Here is an 18,827-nt window from a genome sequence, read left to right as displayed (position 1 = left end):
TTAAGAGTGATCTATTCCATGTTTGGAACATGAATATCATGCATTCAACATGGAATGACACAGCTGTGATGGGGAGGAATCAGAATAGGAGTCTTACATAGAGTGGCACTGAACGTGCAATTCAAAAGCGATTGACGTAACCTGATGTTCCTCGTTGCAGGGGCGAGATGGTAGCTCCTTACCGTGACGAAATCATTTGCCAAACCAATACCTAAATTTTTTTATAAAAACTTTTTTAGTTGTACTACTTGGGCTTGAATCAATACGACGAAGACATATTCTTCGTGCTGTCTTGTTATTTTGTTTGTGTGTGTTTGTGTATTTCTTCATTTGTGATCGATGCGTAATTCTAAATTTACATGTACATTCTGTGAGTACCGTTAAGCTAAACTGTCGAGAGAGTTCCCTGAAGGAAAATTTAGGTGTAGATTGTTAGCACCGATGTTATTAGAAGAAACAGATCCGGGAACATATTAGCAATCTCGTGCAAACAATGGCATAATCATCTCCATTTCGAATGATGGTAAGTCTTGCACACACAGTCCCGTTTGGCACGTGAAAATGAACGCCTTATTCGAGAGACTTTTCGCGTCATTGTTAAGTAGTCTTCATTTTAAATTAAATTGCAATCCTTTTTACGTCAAACATGTGTAGGTGCATATACTAAAGTGAACGAAATTTTTGCAGACATGCAAGTTCGAATCCTTCGAGAAAATTCTTACACTTGAGACGTTTTCGGAACAAAGGACTAATATTCAGGCGTGTTACAGTTTTTGCTAACGAGACGGCTATTTTGAGGTTGCACGTTAGATGACCTGCCTATATTAGATTAACTGAATTCTCATATCGTATATGAATTAGGATGGAATCTTGTTATCCGTGGCTGATGTAGTGATTTTTTTTTTTTGGTATTTTTCTCTCTGTAGTATATATTATTTCATAGTCAAGACGTTTCATTATTCCTCGGATTATGAGAAAATTGGGTCAGCTGATTGAGACTTATATAATTCTACTCTGGAGACGAGATTACAGAGTAGGGCACCAAGTTTATCTTTGTATAATCTGTCACTGAACCCCTCCCCCACCCCTCCCAGCCCGCCCTGATGGCGTGGCACACATCTCTCACTTACCACTCAAATTTTGAATCAACCAGTCCTTCCCTGCTTTCATTTCTCTCAGCTTTATTTATTTCATGTTTTGTTCATTTGTATACTTATTTCAGCTCCCCTAAAGACGAAGTATAATAACCCAAACAGGTGATAACGTGCATTTTTACAATATAAAATAAAGATCGTAGATGTTTTTGAGGATAAAGGTTTCAGCAGTGATGATAACAGTGATCAACAATAACAACACTTGATTGCAGAAATAATATAAGGTTGGATGGCATAAACTGAGATGATGAGTATCATTATGATTATGATTGAAGCATGTGGTTTCAATGATTTAGAGCATCCCCATTGCGCGTGGCAAGTATAGCATATATACTTGCCCTGAACTGAACCGATACATCAACAACTACATCACGACTAGTACTCTACGTGACGTATGATTTGACAAATTGTTTGCAAACAATATTACAAAGAAAGCTAAGACTTAAAAGCTTTGACCTGAAGAAAAGAATGGTGTATCGAGAAAGGGGTAATGCGAAAGTATCATAATCGAGCGCACATGGTTAATTACGAGTGTGCGTATTTGAATGTCATATATCTCCTTCACGTCATAATCTTTGCTTGTAAGGTTTACCCTCAGATCTCTTCACACTACACACCTGTGCCACGGACGAAAAAGAAAAGTTGATCTAATTTTAGTGATATCAGCAAGGCAATAGGTTTGAATTTAATGCATTTTCTCTCTCATGATTTTATATTCGCGTAGTCCCTTTCTGCCCTGCTTTTCTATTAGACCGTTTAGTGTCATTTTGAGGGAATTATGAAGTTTGGTGTAAACGTAAAGGCGGGTTTGGCAGCTCCTCTCCAAGCTAGGTTTCGGGAGGGGGGGGGGGGGAGATGGACGACAATTAGTAGTAGTTGTTAAATAAACTGGTGACAGGGTCCCACAGACGGCATACCGTCCCCTTTCTTCCACTTCCTCCCTGCGGACAGCACCCGGCCATGACCCTGATCGAGCTCGGAGAGAAACCAGCGCCTATTGTACCCTTCTGGATTTCTGGAATGACCACGGAAAAAAAAAAGACACAAAAAGAAGAAAAGTAGTGTTGAACAGAGAAAATAAAAAAAAAAGGGGAGAATAGTCTAGCTTCGAGTCGTTAGTTTTAATTATCGTATTCGTAATGACAGAGTTAGCATTACCATTTGAGCAGTTTTAGAACTCATGTACACAGTGTGGCATTGTGGTTAAGGGTCTATGTTCGCAGACGACATATTCTAAGTTCAAGTCCTGCTCGAGGCGCGTACATGTCAAGTACAATGTTTTACAGACGTCGTTCGTCGTGACCAAGGTCTTCAACTTAATATATCTGGCAATAGAACAGTGACAGTGACAGGGTCCTTTGCCAGTGCAGTGTATACAGTGCAGATGCTACATAGACAATTAACACCTTTATTTTCCACATGACAGGGCAAAGGCTACTATTGAAATTAGGGAATGGCGTACCGTGAATGTCGACGTAGAGGGAGTTTTCCTCTCTCCAACAGGCTGTTATCGTCAGATCAGAAGTCGATAAACATGTTTTGCTTGTTATCATGTTCTGTCTTGTGATGATGTGATATGTAGGTCTATGCATCTTGGTACAAGGAAAAGAAACAAGATTGAACAGCTATACATCTCTACAGCTAGCGTCATAGATACAAAAACATAAGATCCCATTTCCGACACTAGTCTGCTGTCCCTAACAGTTATAACTTGAAGTGTTACAAATAAAACTTAATCAAAACTAGCAAATACAACTGGACGTTTCGTTGTTTGTGTGAGAATAGAAGATTGTCCCAGATATTCACCGAAGACATATTGCTCATTGTCTGATTACTACAGATGTGTACTATCTTGTAACTTCGAAAACATATATAATAACATGACAGGTTTGCGGATAATACGGAAAATCCTTCCGGAAAGATATTCCGGAAAGATATTCCCGAAAGATATTCCCGAAAGATACTATATTATAAAAACGTTGCCGTTCCTGGCACTTTAAAGGGATGGTACAGTATTAGTGGAGATGAGAATTGGGCTTTTAACCTTTTGTGAGATACTAAGAAAATACTTACGAAATTGTACAGAGCATACCATTTTAAGAGGAATTCAAAGTTTATTTGATGAAAATCGGGTTTGGAATGACTGAAACATCCAAAAGCAAAGTAAAACAAAGCGATCGTAATAAATCGCTCTGTTTTGGATATCTCAGCCATTTCAAAACCAATTTTCATCAAATAAACGTTGAATTCCTCGTGGAATTACATGCTCTTTCATATTTCACAAGAGGTTTCTCATTATCTCACCAAAAATTGTTAGAAACCTGAAATTAGGTCTCAACCAAAACTATACGATCCCTTTAAGTCACTCAGATTCCAAATACCGTGAATGGATCAATTTGCACAACATGGAAGCCTGAGGAAGTGCACTCATTTCTGCAGTGTCCGCGTATATCATTGTCCCACACCGATTGTTCTCGCTCGAAAGTTCGCTTTTCAGCAATACCAACGGCAAACTTTGATTTGCTCGTGTGAAATTTAAAAAGAAAAGAGAAAAACAAAGAAAAAACAAACACTGGGCAATTAAAACCGTCGTCTTCCTGGACAGGCTCTGTTGCAGGGAGTCATGCGGAAATTGCTGCAACGTAAGATAAATGTTGCATCCGTTGTCTTTGGCTTAGCTCGGTTATTGTTCCAGCCATCATGACATTTATCTCTTTTTTTTCGTGTTAAACAAGATTTTTTTTCCCCTTTGGCAGTTTGGTGGTGGTGGTGGCTTGAATGACATTCGATTGAACTGGACTATGTCGGCGATTATCGAGCTCGCCTTTTACAAGGCAATCCGCACCGAGTTAGATTCACATATACCTCCGATTTACTTACAATCTGAGGGTAGGGTAGCTCTTAGGATAAAGCATTTGTCCATTGTTGCTCGACCAAAGACATATAATTCGTCCAAGTTCATGAATCAACGACTAGTATATCTAGAGGCAGGGCTACTTATTTTGCTGAGTGATTTCTTTTTTTACACGGCGAAAAGAGAAACATTTTAAGACAGAATTCGGTTTGTTTTGATTTTTCATGTCTCTCTTTCGAAAGTGAAAATCAGAGTGTGTGTGGTAAAATGCATGTATATGGAGAGTGGCATGGAAGTTCGTATTTGAACGGCACACACTGCTTACCTCGCTTTCCACGTTTTTATGTCAGTCACTACTTTTTTGCTCCACTATATCAAAAGCCATGCAGTTGTAGGTTTACAATCATCGTTCATGTTATTACATGACAAGATGACATCATCATTATTACTCGTAAACGGGACTTGTCAAAGGCGACAATTTGCAAATGTAGTGGTGGTGATCTCGTGGTCTAGTCACTGCACACTGCTTTCGAGGAGTGAGTCCCGTGTTCAAACTTTGCCTCGGTATGTCTTTGCGAAAGAGACGCCTTTGTCCACCACGCACATCTCAACCATATTATGTGTATAAATGGGTATATACCCGGTATATGAGAATCTTACCGCAGATGTGGTTTGATGTTATAGCATTTGTGAGCCGTTTCTAGTGGCTGTCCAGATGATAGTACTCTTAGGGGGGTTGAGGTGAGAGCACTGTATATGTGTGAAAAGTAACCGGAGTAATAATGTTTTAAAGCGCTTTTTAGTACCTCGTCAAGGTTAAAGGGCGCTGTATAAAAACATGTTTTATATACGGTCAAGATCAAAATACGATTAGTCTGTCTCCATGTTTAGAAGTTTAATGTCTATGGAGCAAAATCTCAAACCGTTTGTCTAGTGATGAATTCCATTGTTGTGTGTAAAACAAAGAGAATAGACAATGTAGTAAGAATTGAGGAGTAGTCGGAAGGGGGTGAACTACCGTCCAATCATTGGAATAGCACCCACAGTGTACAGGTTTACAGCTACATGCTCTGATGACAGGGCTGAAATGACGCGAGAGCGACTCATACACAATCATATATAGATTGTCCTGAATGGGATTAATGAAGGCACACACACGTGGTCGTATGGTAAGTGTGGTGGACGATATTATGTTCTAGGGGGGCTAAGATTAAGGCCCGCTGCCGCTGAACAAACACCGGGAACTAGCAAGGCCAAGTGTGCGCTGCTCCGACGCGGGCAGTGCTCGTTAATGTGAAAATTATTGGAGATGACAAGAAACCTTTGGAGCGAGTTTGAGGGATGAGGGGACAACAAGGGAGAGAGAAGGTGGAGGGAGAGGGTAAGAGGGGCGAGTTCAAAGCGCGTACAATGCAAGTGTCGTTTTGCTCGAAGGAATTTGAGTAATGATAATGTAATTATCTGCTTATCAATTATGCCGAGTGATGGGTGCGGATCGATAGGCCTTATTTTGACAGACTCGCCTCACGCAAGGCCGTAAATGTGGCGCGAAGTAATTGCGCCATTGCACACGATCCCTACCGATATGAGCAAATTTTGCTTGGGAATACAGAGGGAAGGCCTGGACGAGATGAAGAGACAGAGAGAGGGGGAAGAAAGGGAGACGTAAATTAAGCGGGATGGAGAATGAAGCATTCAAAGAAAAGTTGGAAGATAACTGAGTAAGACGAAAAAGACTACAACCCCTGTGTAGACGGCGTGCTCTGATAATCCCAATAGCTGGAGAGTGCTGGCACAGTTCTCAAGTTTTTATGCCATGCGCCCTAAGTGAGCAAGACTTTATTGGGCAGATCGGTTACCCCTGTACAAGAGTCTCATTCGATAACCTCTAGTACCTCGAAATGAAGTTTCCTTTTACGGTCCTGTTGGGTTTTCCTTTCTCTCATGCTCTTTATTTCTTGACGAATGCAATTGGGATATAGACTTTCATTAAAACTGAATTGCTTCCAAGAGTGAGGACGGACGGACGCACGCACGCACACGGTATCCTGCACGGTGAAAGCGTACTGGGTTTAAACACGGCAAACGCGGAATAATTAGTTTTTGAGGCGCGCGCAAGGGCAGGCCGATATTCTATCTATTGTTACCGCTTCAACTGAGTGGTAATAATTGCTTTTCGATTGCTTTTATTAGTATTAATTACACGATAACCATGGCGAAGTGGAGAGGTCTTTTTTTTTCTCCGTCGCTTGTGGAATCTGGCGGATGCTATTAAATGGTTGGCGTAGAAGGGAGGACCGGAGCTAAGCTAGAAACGAAAACGAGACTAGGACAAAAAAATGGAGAGCTCTATACTGAGAAAAGGGTGAAGTGTGCTCTATCATCTTATTGATTCGACCATATTCATTCCTCTTCTATTTCAATCTCCCTCTGCTAATGCTGCTTTCACGCCCCGTGTACAAAGAAGCGATTTGTTGCCTGCGTTTAAACAAGACTTGCGTCTAATAGCGTGGATCTATTGTGAAAACATATAGCGGTCTCTTATCAATATACGGAACGCGAAACCGACAGGAATGAGCCAGTCTGCAAATAATTACATTGAAATCGTTTCAGAGTAGCGTATTAATATTTTCCCCGCCTCGTGCTAAATGTTTGCCCGCCAATATTTGCACGTGTATCCTGCTCGTAGGATCAGTGCGCGCGAATTCAAACCCCTCAAATCTCCCTCCTTCTCTCCACATCCCCACCCCACCCCCTTTCCTCATCCTTCTTTCTTCTTCTCTGTATATGGTCATTGTCAAATGAGCTTTAATTTCCGCACAAATACTACGTGGCAATCCAGTGGGCCATTTAGGAATCCGCAGTACCTTACTCCCGTCAAACCTCATGACATTTGTGGCAGGCATAACAGTTGGTTCGCCAACGGTAAGAATTTAGCGAAGCATTTAGGGTTGTTACCGTATCATTTCAGGGCAAATAGGCTCGCACTGCTGTCAAGCAAGAAAATAAAAATAAAATCAAAAGCAGACTGGTTGATGCTTAGTGTAATGGAGTCGAACAAGGGACTAAATTGACTAGTTAGTAGTATTTTTGGCTGGAACGTGGGAAGACGGCCAGCAAAAACGATACGCGGATGAAAGATGGAAAGAAAATAAAACGATGACTACAATAGCGCAACTCGCAGTACCCAGCTTTCTCAGAGCTAATGAGATGTTTAATGATAACTCTGAAATAAGAAATTGCTAAATCGTTTACCGTATTGGCGCTTACCCCTTTGTCTCATTATAGGACCATGTCATTATTGTTCAGCTAATTGGTCAACATAAAGCCGAGGACATTTTGCCGCAGCCATTTTTTTTCTTTTTATATTGTTTTTCGCCACACAGCGTGGCTGCTCACAGACGAGTTCTCGTCATTATCAATACAAATTAGGGCAAAATTGGGGCGATTGTTACCGAGTCGGCGAAATATTCTTGCTTCGTTAATCGGGCGAAATTCGGGGTAATTTTTCTCCATTTTTTTTTTCAAGCGACGCGAGCAATAAGCGAACATCGTGGGTTTAATTGGCAACAGAATGTCTCAAATGGCAGAAGCCAACTGTGGACATAATGGAGTTTAAGTTCTGCGAGTTTTAACGTCCATTAATTTTTATCTTTTATCTTCCAAACACAGATGTTCTTTAAATATTCTTACGTCGATTCAATTTATTTTTCCCCCTCGCAGTCTTCTTAATCGCGTTTCTCGGACTCCCACCTTCTTTCGCGCCACCCATCCCAACACAGATCACGCTACTTTACAGTCAGACGACTTCTCTTGATTAATCACACCTAGTATAGCCATCTCGCCGAGAGATTGGCAGTGCCCGTATGATGCTCACAGCATGCTAGATTGTTTGTGTATCATAATGACATTGATGACTTTGCGGCAACGTACTATTCTCCTCCAATGCCATCTGAACGGAGGTCGGCCAAGCTAGAAAGCAACAATGATGAAAATTGATTCTTTCGATGTGTTAGTTTTCTCTCTTTCATTTTCAAGATGTTCTATCTGTTTTTGGGGGTTTTGTTTTTAGTATATTGTTGAAATTCATGGTCATGTATTTTTACTATAGCTGTGAATCTTATGCATGTTCATTGCAGTGTGAAGACATGAATTTATATAATGATATAGTCCACCGACATAGTCGTATTACCGTGTCTTGTTCGTTATGCGGCAATGGCTCAAAGAAAAAAATCGTAATCAGATTAAGATTTCTTCTATGCTTGTCATTTGCTCACATGGACAACAATTCATTATGTGCGTTTCTTTTATAATTCTTCATCTTGTATCTTTCTCATTTTGTGTAACGAGGTTCCCGTTCTCGATTGGCGTATTCCAATATTGCACCACCCCTTTGCTCAGAAGGATAACTGACAGAATTTGCTGACAACCGCTGAAAAGGGACTGAGAAAGGGGCGGTTGCCGAAGTAAAGCTACATTCTGGATTCATAATAATAAAATCTAATAACAATTGTCAACCACTTTGACAAAGTGCCTGCTCGTGTGATGGACGTCCACGAGGCTTCGAAAGCCAACGCAGACATTTATCAAATTGAAAAAGTAATTTCAGAGTTATTTTGCTCTTGTCGCGCGCAATTATTCGACGATGGATGACTGCACAGGCATAATCGTGCCTGTCAATTTACGGCGAAATCATGCCCCATGTTTTTTAATTAATTCGCGCGCCAAATTGGTTTGCCAATTACGTCACCCCTCGTACATGTGATCTTCGTTTATTGAAAATAAATCAGATATATGTGTATATATTATTATACGTAGATATGGATGTTTGATTTTTCATTGCTCACTCTCTACCCTCATCTTTTGTCTTTTTTTTTCTCTTTCTTGTTCTACCACTACAGGTATGCTAGTGAAATGCTTGAAGATTTTTCCAGCCTTCTGAAGCGGCCTGCCGTGGAACACGCATTCGTCGTACTGGCGGTCTTACTGGCAAAGCAAAAGAGTTACCGAGGAGTGTACATACTAACGCCACAAGATGATGCTAAAGAGAACGAAACAGACTCACGCGCATGGGGAAATATGAAATGGATGATGGAGCAGATACTGTGACCTTGTGACATATGACCCGGAAGTCGTTGCTATGGACGCTACGTGATGGCGCACTACCCACCGACGATCGATCGGCGACCGATAGTTGTGATCGGCTCGGCTTAGAACGAAACGGAGCGGGCGTGAATTTGATGTTGTCGTTGTTGATGTGTGTTCTTTTTCTGTCTCATATCGTCGACGCGTACACCAAGAGCGATATCAATTGTGGTGTAGTGACAGTAAAAAAAAAAAACCCAACAACGTCAAATGCTAGCATCTGTCGACAGCCGTTTTGTTAAATATGTCGTATGCATTGTATTCGCACAAGATTTCTCACGTGTAAGATGATGCCGTACCACCCAGAGGACTGGAAGTTAGCAAACGGATTAGAACTCAATTAACTGTTGAAGTGATTTTTTTTTTCACAAATGAGACGCTGTACGGAATCCTCGTCTTTTTTACCGTCCTGTATACAAATGTTTTTTGTGTGATTCTATTTCTTTTTTTTTTGGGGGGGGGGGTGGCGATGTGGAAAGTTCGTGAACTATATTCTGTGATGTCAAAGAAAACCGCGAGAGACTTTGAAATATATATAGACATATATATATTATACATTTTAATTATTCTGCACTGAAATGGCAAGGTGAGCACTTTTTTATGTCAGGAAGGTGTTAGAGTGAGAGACTAATCTAGTTTCATTTGTGTCTTGCATGTTGTGGTGTATTACTAGCTTGATAGGTCACTTCTCGTGGTTTAAATGTCTTTTCTGCTCTTCTTTTCCCCCCTTTATTTATGTCTACAATGTTACATACACACAATCCGTTCATACACATTTCCCTCTGTCTTTGTAGCTTGCTGGCAATCTGGTGACCTCGTGTGAGGTCAACGTTGGTGGCGCTTCCATGTTCCGCTTGCCGTGGCAGTTCGAAACCGTGCAAAATGTGTGTTGGTTCATAAGTCATCCTATAGTCACAATGTAGTCAGTAAGAACGGGGCAAAAAGGCTGACAGTATCAGTCGATTAGTGTATTTGCGGGCGGGTGTAGGGGCTCCCGCCTGAACAAGCTTGTAATTGAAGTTTGGCCGTCCACGTCGCTCACCAGAACTTTATTAGCAACCGCAAACGTGTATTATGAAACCGAGGGATGAAACGGAGCATTGGTCGACTCAATGACAGTTTGTAATAACCAGCCGGCCGAGTCTATCTTGGGGTGTGACGCAGATGAGCCTACCAAAAAGCAGAGAGAGAAAGAGAGATAGAGAGAAAGAAAGGGCGATACAGGCATACAGACAGAAGAAAAAAAGAATGAACACGCATCAATCTCGAGAAGATTATTAATCGTCGGTTTTCCGTGCTCGTCATGCATTCTGTAATATCAAAGGAGACTGGGGAAAATTAGGCAGCCCGAATCAAAATTAATAAATCACGTTTTTCTTCTCTGTGGGTAATGCACGCTTCATATCGAGACAGATCATTTATTAGAAGCCCTTGAGCTCATTTACAATCGTATCTAATTAGCCTGTCTAACCTTCGAACGCTGGGAGGCTAATAAAAACAGCGAGTGGGTCGGGGGATGACAGTTCGGCCCAAGAGAATGTCGGGAGATGCGACATGGGAAGCGCTCCGTGCACCGCGGTGCGTTGAGGGGGCTCTTCCACACACTCAATGTCGGAACGCGCGTGAAAATTGGGGGGTAGGGTTGATTTGCTAAGCTGCTCGCGGTTGGCAACGGCGGGTTAAGTGCGCTGTCCCCTGAAAATGGACTCGACTTAATTGATGGCTATGTGTATAGTCAGCTGTCGACAAGAAAGCTCGATGTTCATCATGTGAGAGATCTGTCCAACTCTCTCTCCGTCTTTCACTCTCTCTCTCTAACTTTCTCTTTTTTTCCCTTCCATTCCCTACCCCAATTCACTAATGTGATCAGCCCGTTTCCTTTGTCTATCGACCATCTCTTAAGTCTGTTATATTAGCCTCCAACAAGATCTCATGATTATATTCATCCCTAATGCACCGTCATTTTTTTCTCTCTCTGCCGTTATTAACCCCTCCGTCTCATATGCTTTGCCCGTCTGCTGCTATTGATTCATACAGAATCTATCCCATAATCCGTACATCTACCGATATGTAATCTAGCTATAGTAGCTCTTTATTCACATCGCATTCCCGTATCTTCGCAGCATGCAGACTTTTGTTGTTGTTGTTTTATTACGTCTTTCTAATGTCAGTGTCCAATCGTCTTAACAACGCCTCAGAAGTAGGATTACACTATGAGTTAGGAGCTGATCCCCCCCCCCCCCCTACCCCCAACCCTCGCCCCTCGGCCCAACAACTCATCGTTACTGGCGAGACGTAACGGGGATTAAAGTCGGGGTATACCAACCTCACTGAGTTATGTCAAAATCGTAGTCACGCGTCTTTGCTCGATATGTTTTTTTGGAAGCTTACCTTAGGGAAAATACTGGCCATGTTTATTCAGCCTACGTAAATTGGAACGGGCAAGGTGGATATGGAAAGGAAAAAACAAGCAGAAGTGTGTTTTGTTTTTTATTCTTTTTTAGAGGGAAAGAGTTGGGGAGAAAAGTTGTCCATTTCTTTGTCACTTCGTTCTCGTAAATCTTCATGAAATCCCAGATATGATGCATTGCCTTTTTGGCGAAATCTTGAGAGGTTTTCGTCTTCTTTCCATTCTTTTAGTTTAGTTATTATCGCTGTCGACGGTAATTGCGCTCTGATGGCGGTATATTGGCGCCATTTATCATATACGTTTCTCCCACGTTGAATAGGATAAAGTCTTATGGGAGCACTACCCACAGTTTGCTCATAAATCCCTTGTCTTGTACAACATTGATATCAACTGCATTTGACACGCTGAATTTAACATAGCTTTCACAATGTATTTTGTTTCCTTTCTCTTTTCTCTCTCGTTTTTTTAAGTTAAACGCTGCTTGATTTCCTACACGATATTAATATAAAAGAATAATCAATGGATGGTATACCTTCTGCAATCAATCATGATATTTCGCTGTATTTATGTTGATCTTTGCACGGGTAATTCTCCTGTTTCGTTGCAACTATAAAAGCTGAACTGTGTGCAGGTCAGATTGGAAGTGTCGGAAAAAGGTTTCTCTTCCGACCGACTTCGGATGTCACCCGGTTATGTCATTGGTATCATAATGCTTTGCGTCTTCTATGTTTTATTTATTTTTTTATGCAATGTCATAATATTCAACGAAGACATATTTTATATCCCATCCTCTTTCGTTTTGCATTGATTAGTGTATACTTAACCTGTGTAAATTTCATTAAAAAGAACTGTGTATTTTTTAACTATTCTTGATACAAGAATTAGGCTACACGGATTATTAGGTGATTCTCTATTACTGTATGACAGCTTCAACGCACGGAAAATTACGACACTGTCACTGACTGTAGATACAATTGGTCATCTTGAGATTGTGTCAGATATTCGATAAATATAATAAAAAGCATGTTTATCGCCAGTTTTACCAAACTTCGACCAAAAAAGAAATATTTCTTGTGTGTGCGAGAGAGTGACATGTCTGCATCGTGAGATAAATCACGATGACTGAACTAAAATCTTGCTAAGTCGGTCAGTATTTTTGAAAGAAGGCAAAACTTGAAATCACACGTAGAATTGGGTACGAGGCCACTTGCGGTGCAGTTTCGTCCGTCCGTGTTAATGAGGCGCTCCGGTTCCAACGTTTTATCTCTCTCTCTCTCTCTCTCTCTCTCTCTCTCTCTCTCTCTGTGTCTATTAAATGGCAACTGATTTGATCAGAGACTTGACTAGATTTGAAGAGTTTGATGGCAAAAAGCGTTAAGCGCCATTTTCAAATATTTTAAAGTAAGTCCATCATCAGAGAGAGCAAAATTAAACCTTTACCGTGATTGCTCACGTGTTGCATATCAAAGAATATTCCTCAAGCTATGATTAAAAAATATCCCAATTTGTCTTATTGTTTTCATTGTTTTTAGCACGTTTGATCGAGAATATCTCAAAATTGACAGGAATGGAGATAACTCCTTTTGCGATCACACTCTTCATTTGTAACGATCATGAATGAGTCTCTTCGATCAAACGTTATCGAGCAAACGCTATTAATTACTGACCTATAGACAGTTACTTTGCATTTCGTCTGGAATAAGGTCGTAACTTTATTCAAACAACTGCAGCGCTATTGCTTTTGCTTTTAAGGATAGATATCGTGCCAGTCATTGAAGCTTCAACATGGTGATTATGAATCAATATTCATGAATATTTTTTTTTTCGTCACTCTGAATCCGAGTCTGAATCTGAAATACTGACATGCCTGTAGCTATAAAAAAAAGAGACCATAGCGTAGAATTCGATGTCTTGACCGAGCTGAGATAAAGTTGTGGTCATCATGTAACTGTATCAACATGAATTTTCACCTGTGCTCGTGGCATAAAGGGGTTGTAAATGTGCTATGTAAATAACACACAACTTCACGAAACAAGACCTCTTCGTTTTGCACCCGACCATTCCCCTTCTTGTATTTTTTTTTCTGCCATAGAAAGTGGAAATGAATTATTCCTTTACTGTTTTCATTGTATGTTGACACATTCATTATGAAACATAAGAGAGTTGAGGGGAGAAAGCCGCTTCGCTTCGTTTGCAAGACATACTGTTTACAAACTTTTAAGTATATTTATCACAACACCATTTTCGCGACTATTTTCATAATTATATTAGGATACTGTTTTACCAGCGTTTGAAAAAAACAAAATTGTGGTACTCACAGTATGTACATTGTGAAACCCTGTCTGCATTATGGGAATGCATCGAGTTTCTTTTGCTTTGGTTTTTTTTATGCGATCTACAAATTTGTATACGTATTTTCTGTACAGTCGTTCTTTGTAAACGCACCTGTTTACACGAAGATATTACCGAGATTATAATTATTGTTGAAATTGTGCTTTTCTTCTATTGTCGAATGGGAGAAAGTGTATGAAATGGAAAAAAAAAAGAATTTGACGAAAAGAAGGAAATATTGAATATTGTGCACGTTCTTACCTGAACACTGGCTCCTTGGTTGCTTCTCTTTTCAATGTATTGCCTATAGCTTGTGAATGAATATGATATGTCATGCGTGATGTAATGTGATGTTTTTGGATCACAATATATATATATATATATATATATATATATATATATATATATACATATATATACATATATATATATCTGTATATATATATATTTATATATATATATATTTGTATATTTATATATTTGTATATATATATATATATATATATATATATATATATATATATATATATATAGTGTGTGTGTGTGTGTGTATGTGTTACCACAACACTACTTATATTTACATTAACATCTTTTTTATGGTTATGATTTAAAACAAGATATGATAATATATGATACATTTTACACAAAACCCTAAATTGCAACATGATGCTGATGGATTTATGACAATGTCAGTTTTCATCTAGGTAGTCGGCAGTGAATCCTGAAGATTTTGCTTTTTCTTTTAATTATGATTATACTTCATGCTTCTTCCATTTGCTCTATTGGACAAGACGTATTCAATTATTTTCCTAAATCTCTGAGTAAACATTCTGTGACATGAACTTTGTTACCTTTTTTTTTAGTAACATTGGTGTCTAGTCGAAATCTCTTCCTTGGTCAATCCTTCCATGATGATAACTGAATTCCACTGAATTTTATCTGAAAGCTCTCCTTCAGTACGACCATTAAAAGAAAAACTTTCATTAACTGAATAGGATTATATAGGATTATAGTATAGTATAGGATATTACGATCATCAAAGTTCATACATGTTTTCTAATGAAACATCATCTTCATAACATGCACGCCACACTGTTGGTTGTTGTGATCTTCTTTGGAGCGTGATCGACCGGCGCTCTTGTTTGTGTGTGTGTGTGTGTGTGTGTGTGTGTGTGTGTGTGTGTGAACATGTCTATTCGCTTTTCCTTGGTCATATGTGTGTGTGAACAAAGCAGGTTTAATCCCTGCAGTGACGGCTATGATATCCCGCAAATACACAATAAACATCGTATCCTATTTGAACCGTCAACCCAAGCGATATAATATAACATATAGTTCTTTTTACATATACAAACAAGAAAACACTACATTAGTCCATTCATTACAAGATTTGTGATTGGTCTAATCGGTACCACGGGACAATCATTGACTTCATTGAGCTATTTTGAGTCTTTCACGGGAAATCCCCGAGCCTCTGAAGAAAAGAAAAATAAATGTAAATGCACCTCGTTCACTATACAATAAATGTCATAACAAATGGTCATGGTTCTAACCAATTTATATACACTCCAAATGTATAATCTGCCCTCCTGCAATATTCTATATCAACCCGGCCTTCGGCCTAGGGGAAGTAAAAATGCACTTGGGCTAATAACATGCATTTTTTTTTTTGCATATAATCTATAGCGTTCGAGATCTTGTAATAGTACATGATTTATATCATAAAATAAGTGTTTTATGTGTGACCATAAAGATGTATTTGACAATGTTAATCACGATATATATATATATATATATATATATATATATATATATATATATATATATATATATATATATATCGTGATTAACATTGTCAAATACATACCGTGAAAGACCTACTTTTTTACCCCTTTCCTTTCTGTGTAACTACTTTCTCTCACCCTCTGGCCTCCCACGCATAGTATTCCGGCACTCATTTCTTCTGGTTTTTATTCGGAAATAAATCGATTTTGCAACTCACAAAAACCAACAGACAAAAAAAAAAAAAAAAAAAGTAAAAAAGGAATGTATGCCTGGCTCGAAGTTATCTACTTGCCGGGGAAGTTGGCGGTGGGGGGGGGGGGGGGGGGGGGGGGGGGGGTTGGAGAGAGACCAAACTTGGCTTTCCATTTTCTTTTAAGCCTTTCAAAAAACAACGTGCATGGATTATACTCGATGATTTCGCGGGAGACGACACAACCCATTTAGCTAATCCCGAACGCCTTAAGTAGCCCCATCTGGCGTTTAACGACCGCTTAATTTTTCAGGAATCCTCGACGGCCTGTATTTCCCAAACGACTAGTACCACTCTAGTCTGTCGCGGGAGTATCCTTAGAGTGTATCGAAGTAAAGCCAGGCTACAGCATGTTAATGCTTTTGAAATAAAAAAAGCAGCGAAAGACCCATGAATATGGAGAAACAGGACGAAAGAAGAGTACTTCGAGATATCTTGTCCCCCTCATGTGTGAGTTGGGGGGGGGGGGGTTGGGGAGAGAGGGGGTGATTGGAAGAGGTAGCTGGAGGGTGGCCACAGCGTCAACCCAACCCGAAACCAAACAAAAATTATCGTGTTTTCAAGGGTTCAGTGGTGCAGTGGAAGAATGCAGTGGAAGAAATGTATATATTATACACACAAGGAACGTTGTGAAGATATTAACTTACTCCCATCAAGGCACACTTCAGATCCAGCGAAGAATATGTATTATTTACCTTCATTTTCTTTTCTTTTCTTTTCTTTTCTTTTCTTTTTGAGATATGCTTATTGAAAACCGCGGGTGGTTAGAGTCACCTGGTTTGTTTCAATTTCCCTGTTGAACGATTCCTGGCGGACATTGGCTATATCCACGGAGCTTTGGAGTTAGTAGGTCGAGTGAAAGTTTGAACTACCAGCCCTAGAGACATCTCTTCGTATGCAGTAGGTGATGATCTTTTCAGCAACTGCGGCCAGATGCTACCGACGCTTGACGCTTTCGCTTTGTGTATTATTTCCACGTGCATAAAGCTAGCGTAGATTTCAAGTCTTGGTAACTGACTTCAATGTTATTCCGCGAACAAAATATATTATGTATTATAATTTGTTTTATACGGCCGCCATACGGAAGCAGTTGGTACTTGTAAGAAGCCGCAGTTAACCGCTCTTCAAGATGAAACAAATGTGGTTGGTTCAAGTGTTTTCAGATCTTTTCAAGTTTTCGAGGGAAAATACGTGTAGCATTTGATATGACAATTAATAATGCGTGATGTCCGATTTCCCTCGGTATAGTGAGTGGGGACTGCGCAACTCTGCTCGAAGTGTGATAGGAAGGGTAAATCGCCGTTGATGGCGGTCTACCTATTTCGAAGTGCGGCATTCAACTTTCACACTGCAGCTGTTGCTGCATATTGTATCCAGTTACGTACAGTTTTCAATGTATCTTGCATTACTGATGTCGTTCTCTGCTGAAAAAGATACCACACTTTCAATGCATACTTACTTTCACAAACCACTATTTTACTTAAGCTCTTTACAAACTAAGAACTGTAAGCAATAAATAAAATTATGCGCGCTCTCTCTCTCTCTCTCTTTTCAACTTCTAGTGAGAAGAGTGCTTAATAATGTTTAACCAAAAAGATTGGTATTTGCCCCATTAAAAACAATTTTTATGTAATTCTTGGAAAATGTGGTATCTTGATGGAGAGAACAATATAATCTACCCAAATTGTTTGCGGCGTTGAAGCAAAATGTCACGATTTCTTGAGACTACACGCGTGCGAACAAGAAAGGCGACGGGTAAATGTTGACTCGCTAAAATGGGGTGTTTTCTTTAGGACACATTTTTAGCCCTGTTAATTTGATTTATGTATACTCGCAGTACAAACGAATTAGGCACGTCGCGCGTTTATAAAGACACCGCAGCGATTCAGACAGGAGACTCGAGAAATTGGAGAAAGAAAAAAAAAACAAGAAAAAAAGGGATCCTGCCTATTTTAAGATATACACCGGTGCAACAGAGTAACTAGAAATTAAACACAAATAAAAGAAGAATAAGAGGGAGAGAACGTCAGTAAGAGGAAACTGAGTTGTACGATTATGCGAACTCAATGTAGCGGCAAATATTGACGACAAGTATGCACAGTTCGTGGGTGAGAAACAATTAAGTTAGCATGGAAATGGTGGGCAAAGAAAGCGAGCGCTCGGCTCGTGTTCGACGATGTATTAAAAACTGCCGCCAAAAAATTGAATAAAGATTGTCAAAAATGAGGCAGCAATAATCACTGTTTTCCCCGGCTACGCCAGACAAATCTAATAAATGCATTTTATATCATACTTGCCGCTTGAATTTTGCATCGTTACTGGTGCGATTTTTTTGAAACACAGGCTATTGCTTGCATGAGCACGTTGCATATTTTTTCTTTGTATTATTTTACTTTTAATTTGTAGGCTGATTATCTTTATTTCTATAGTATAAAATAAAACAATAAAAAGAGTCATGTTTAAAGACGAATGCCTTGAAAAATTAAGTTTCGGCGAGCTAAACAAGTCGAAATGAAAATGATAAACATCAAAGACTGTTCTAATCTGATCAAAAAGCAGCTACATATATATTCGCCGGGTACGAATAAACAAGCAAATCCGAAAATTGTTGCATGAAAGAAAAATGAAATAAACTCCCACGGTGTTTACTTTTAGCGATATTGCGAGTTGAATTTGTTATCAGTGTAAATACGAGCAACGCAGAAATTTGAGTTTAAAAATATATACTTTCAACAAGCTGCGTATGAGTGGCAGCACAACTTTGTTGGACTGGTTCAAAGATTTGATTGTTATTCCCTGTGCATGTAGATACACTTGTATAATTATTATGTATACATTTCTGCTATTTCGCAGTAAATTTCTTTGTTTTTCCAAAGGAAATGCATATGAAAATTAGGT

General features: G+C 39.5%; 1 protein-coding gene across 1 annotated transcript in view; it reads left to right on the top strand.

The window, feature by feature from the left end:
- Window positions 1–9,564, top strand: part of LOC139743830 (LIM domain transcription factor LMO4-like) — a 107,613-nt gene extending 98,049 nt beyond the window's left edge. Inside the window, exon 4 of the mRNA XM_071654288.1 lies at window positions 8,910–9,564. Coding sequence (XP_071510389.1) covers window positions 8,910–8,918 — 9 coding nt within the window. The 3' untranslated portion in view covers window positions 8,919–9,564. The remainder of the gene's footprint in view (window positions 1–8,909) is intronic.
- The last annotated feature ends 9,263 nt before the right edge of the window (window positions 9,565–18,827 follow it).

This window comes from Diadema antillarum, unplaced genomic scaffold (assembly GCF_040938485.1).
Source record: "Diadema antillarum isolate AM-2024a unplaced genomic scaffold, OU_Dant_1.0 scf00000035, whole genome shotgun sequence".
NCBI lineage: Eukaryota > Metazoa > Echinodermata > Echinoidea > Diadematoida > Diadematidae > Diadema > Diadema antillarum.
This window is presented reverse-complemented; position numbering and strand designations above follow the sequence as displayed.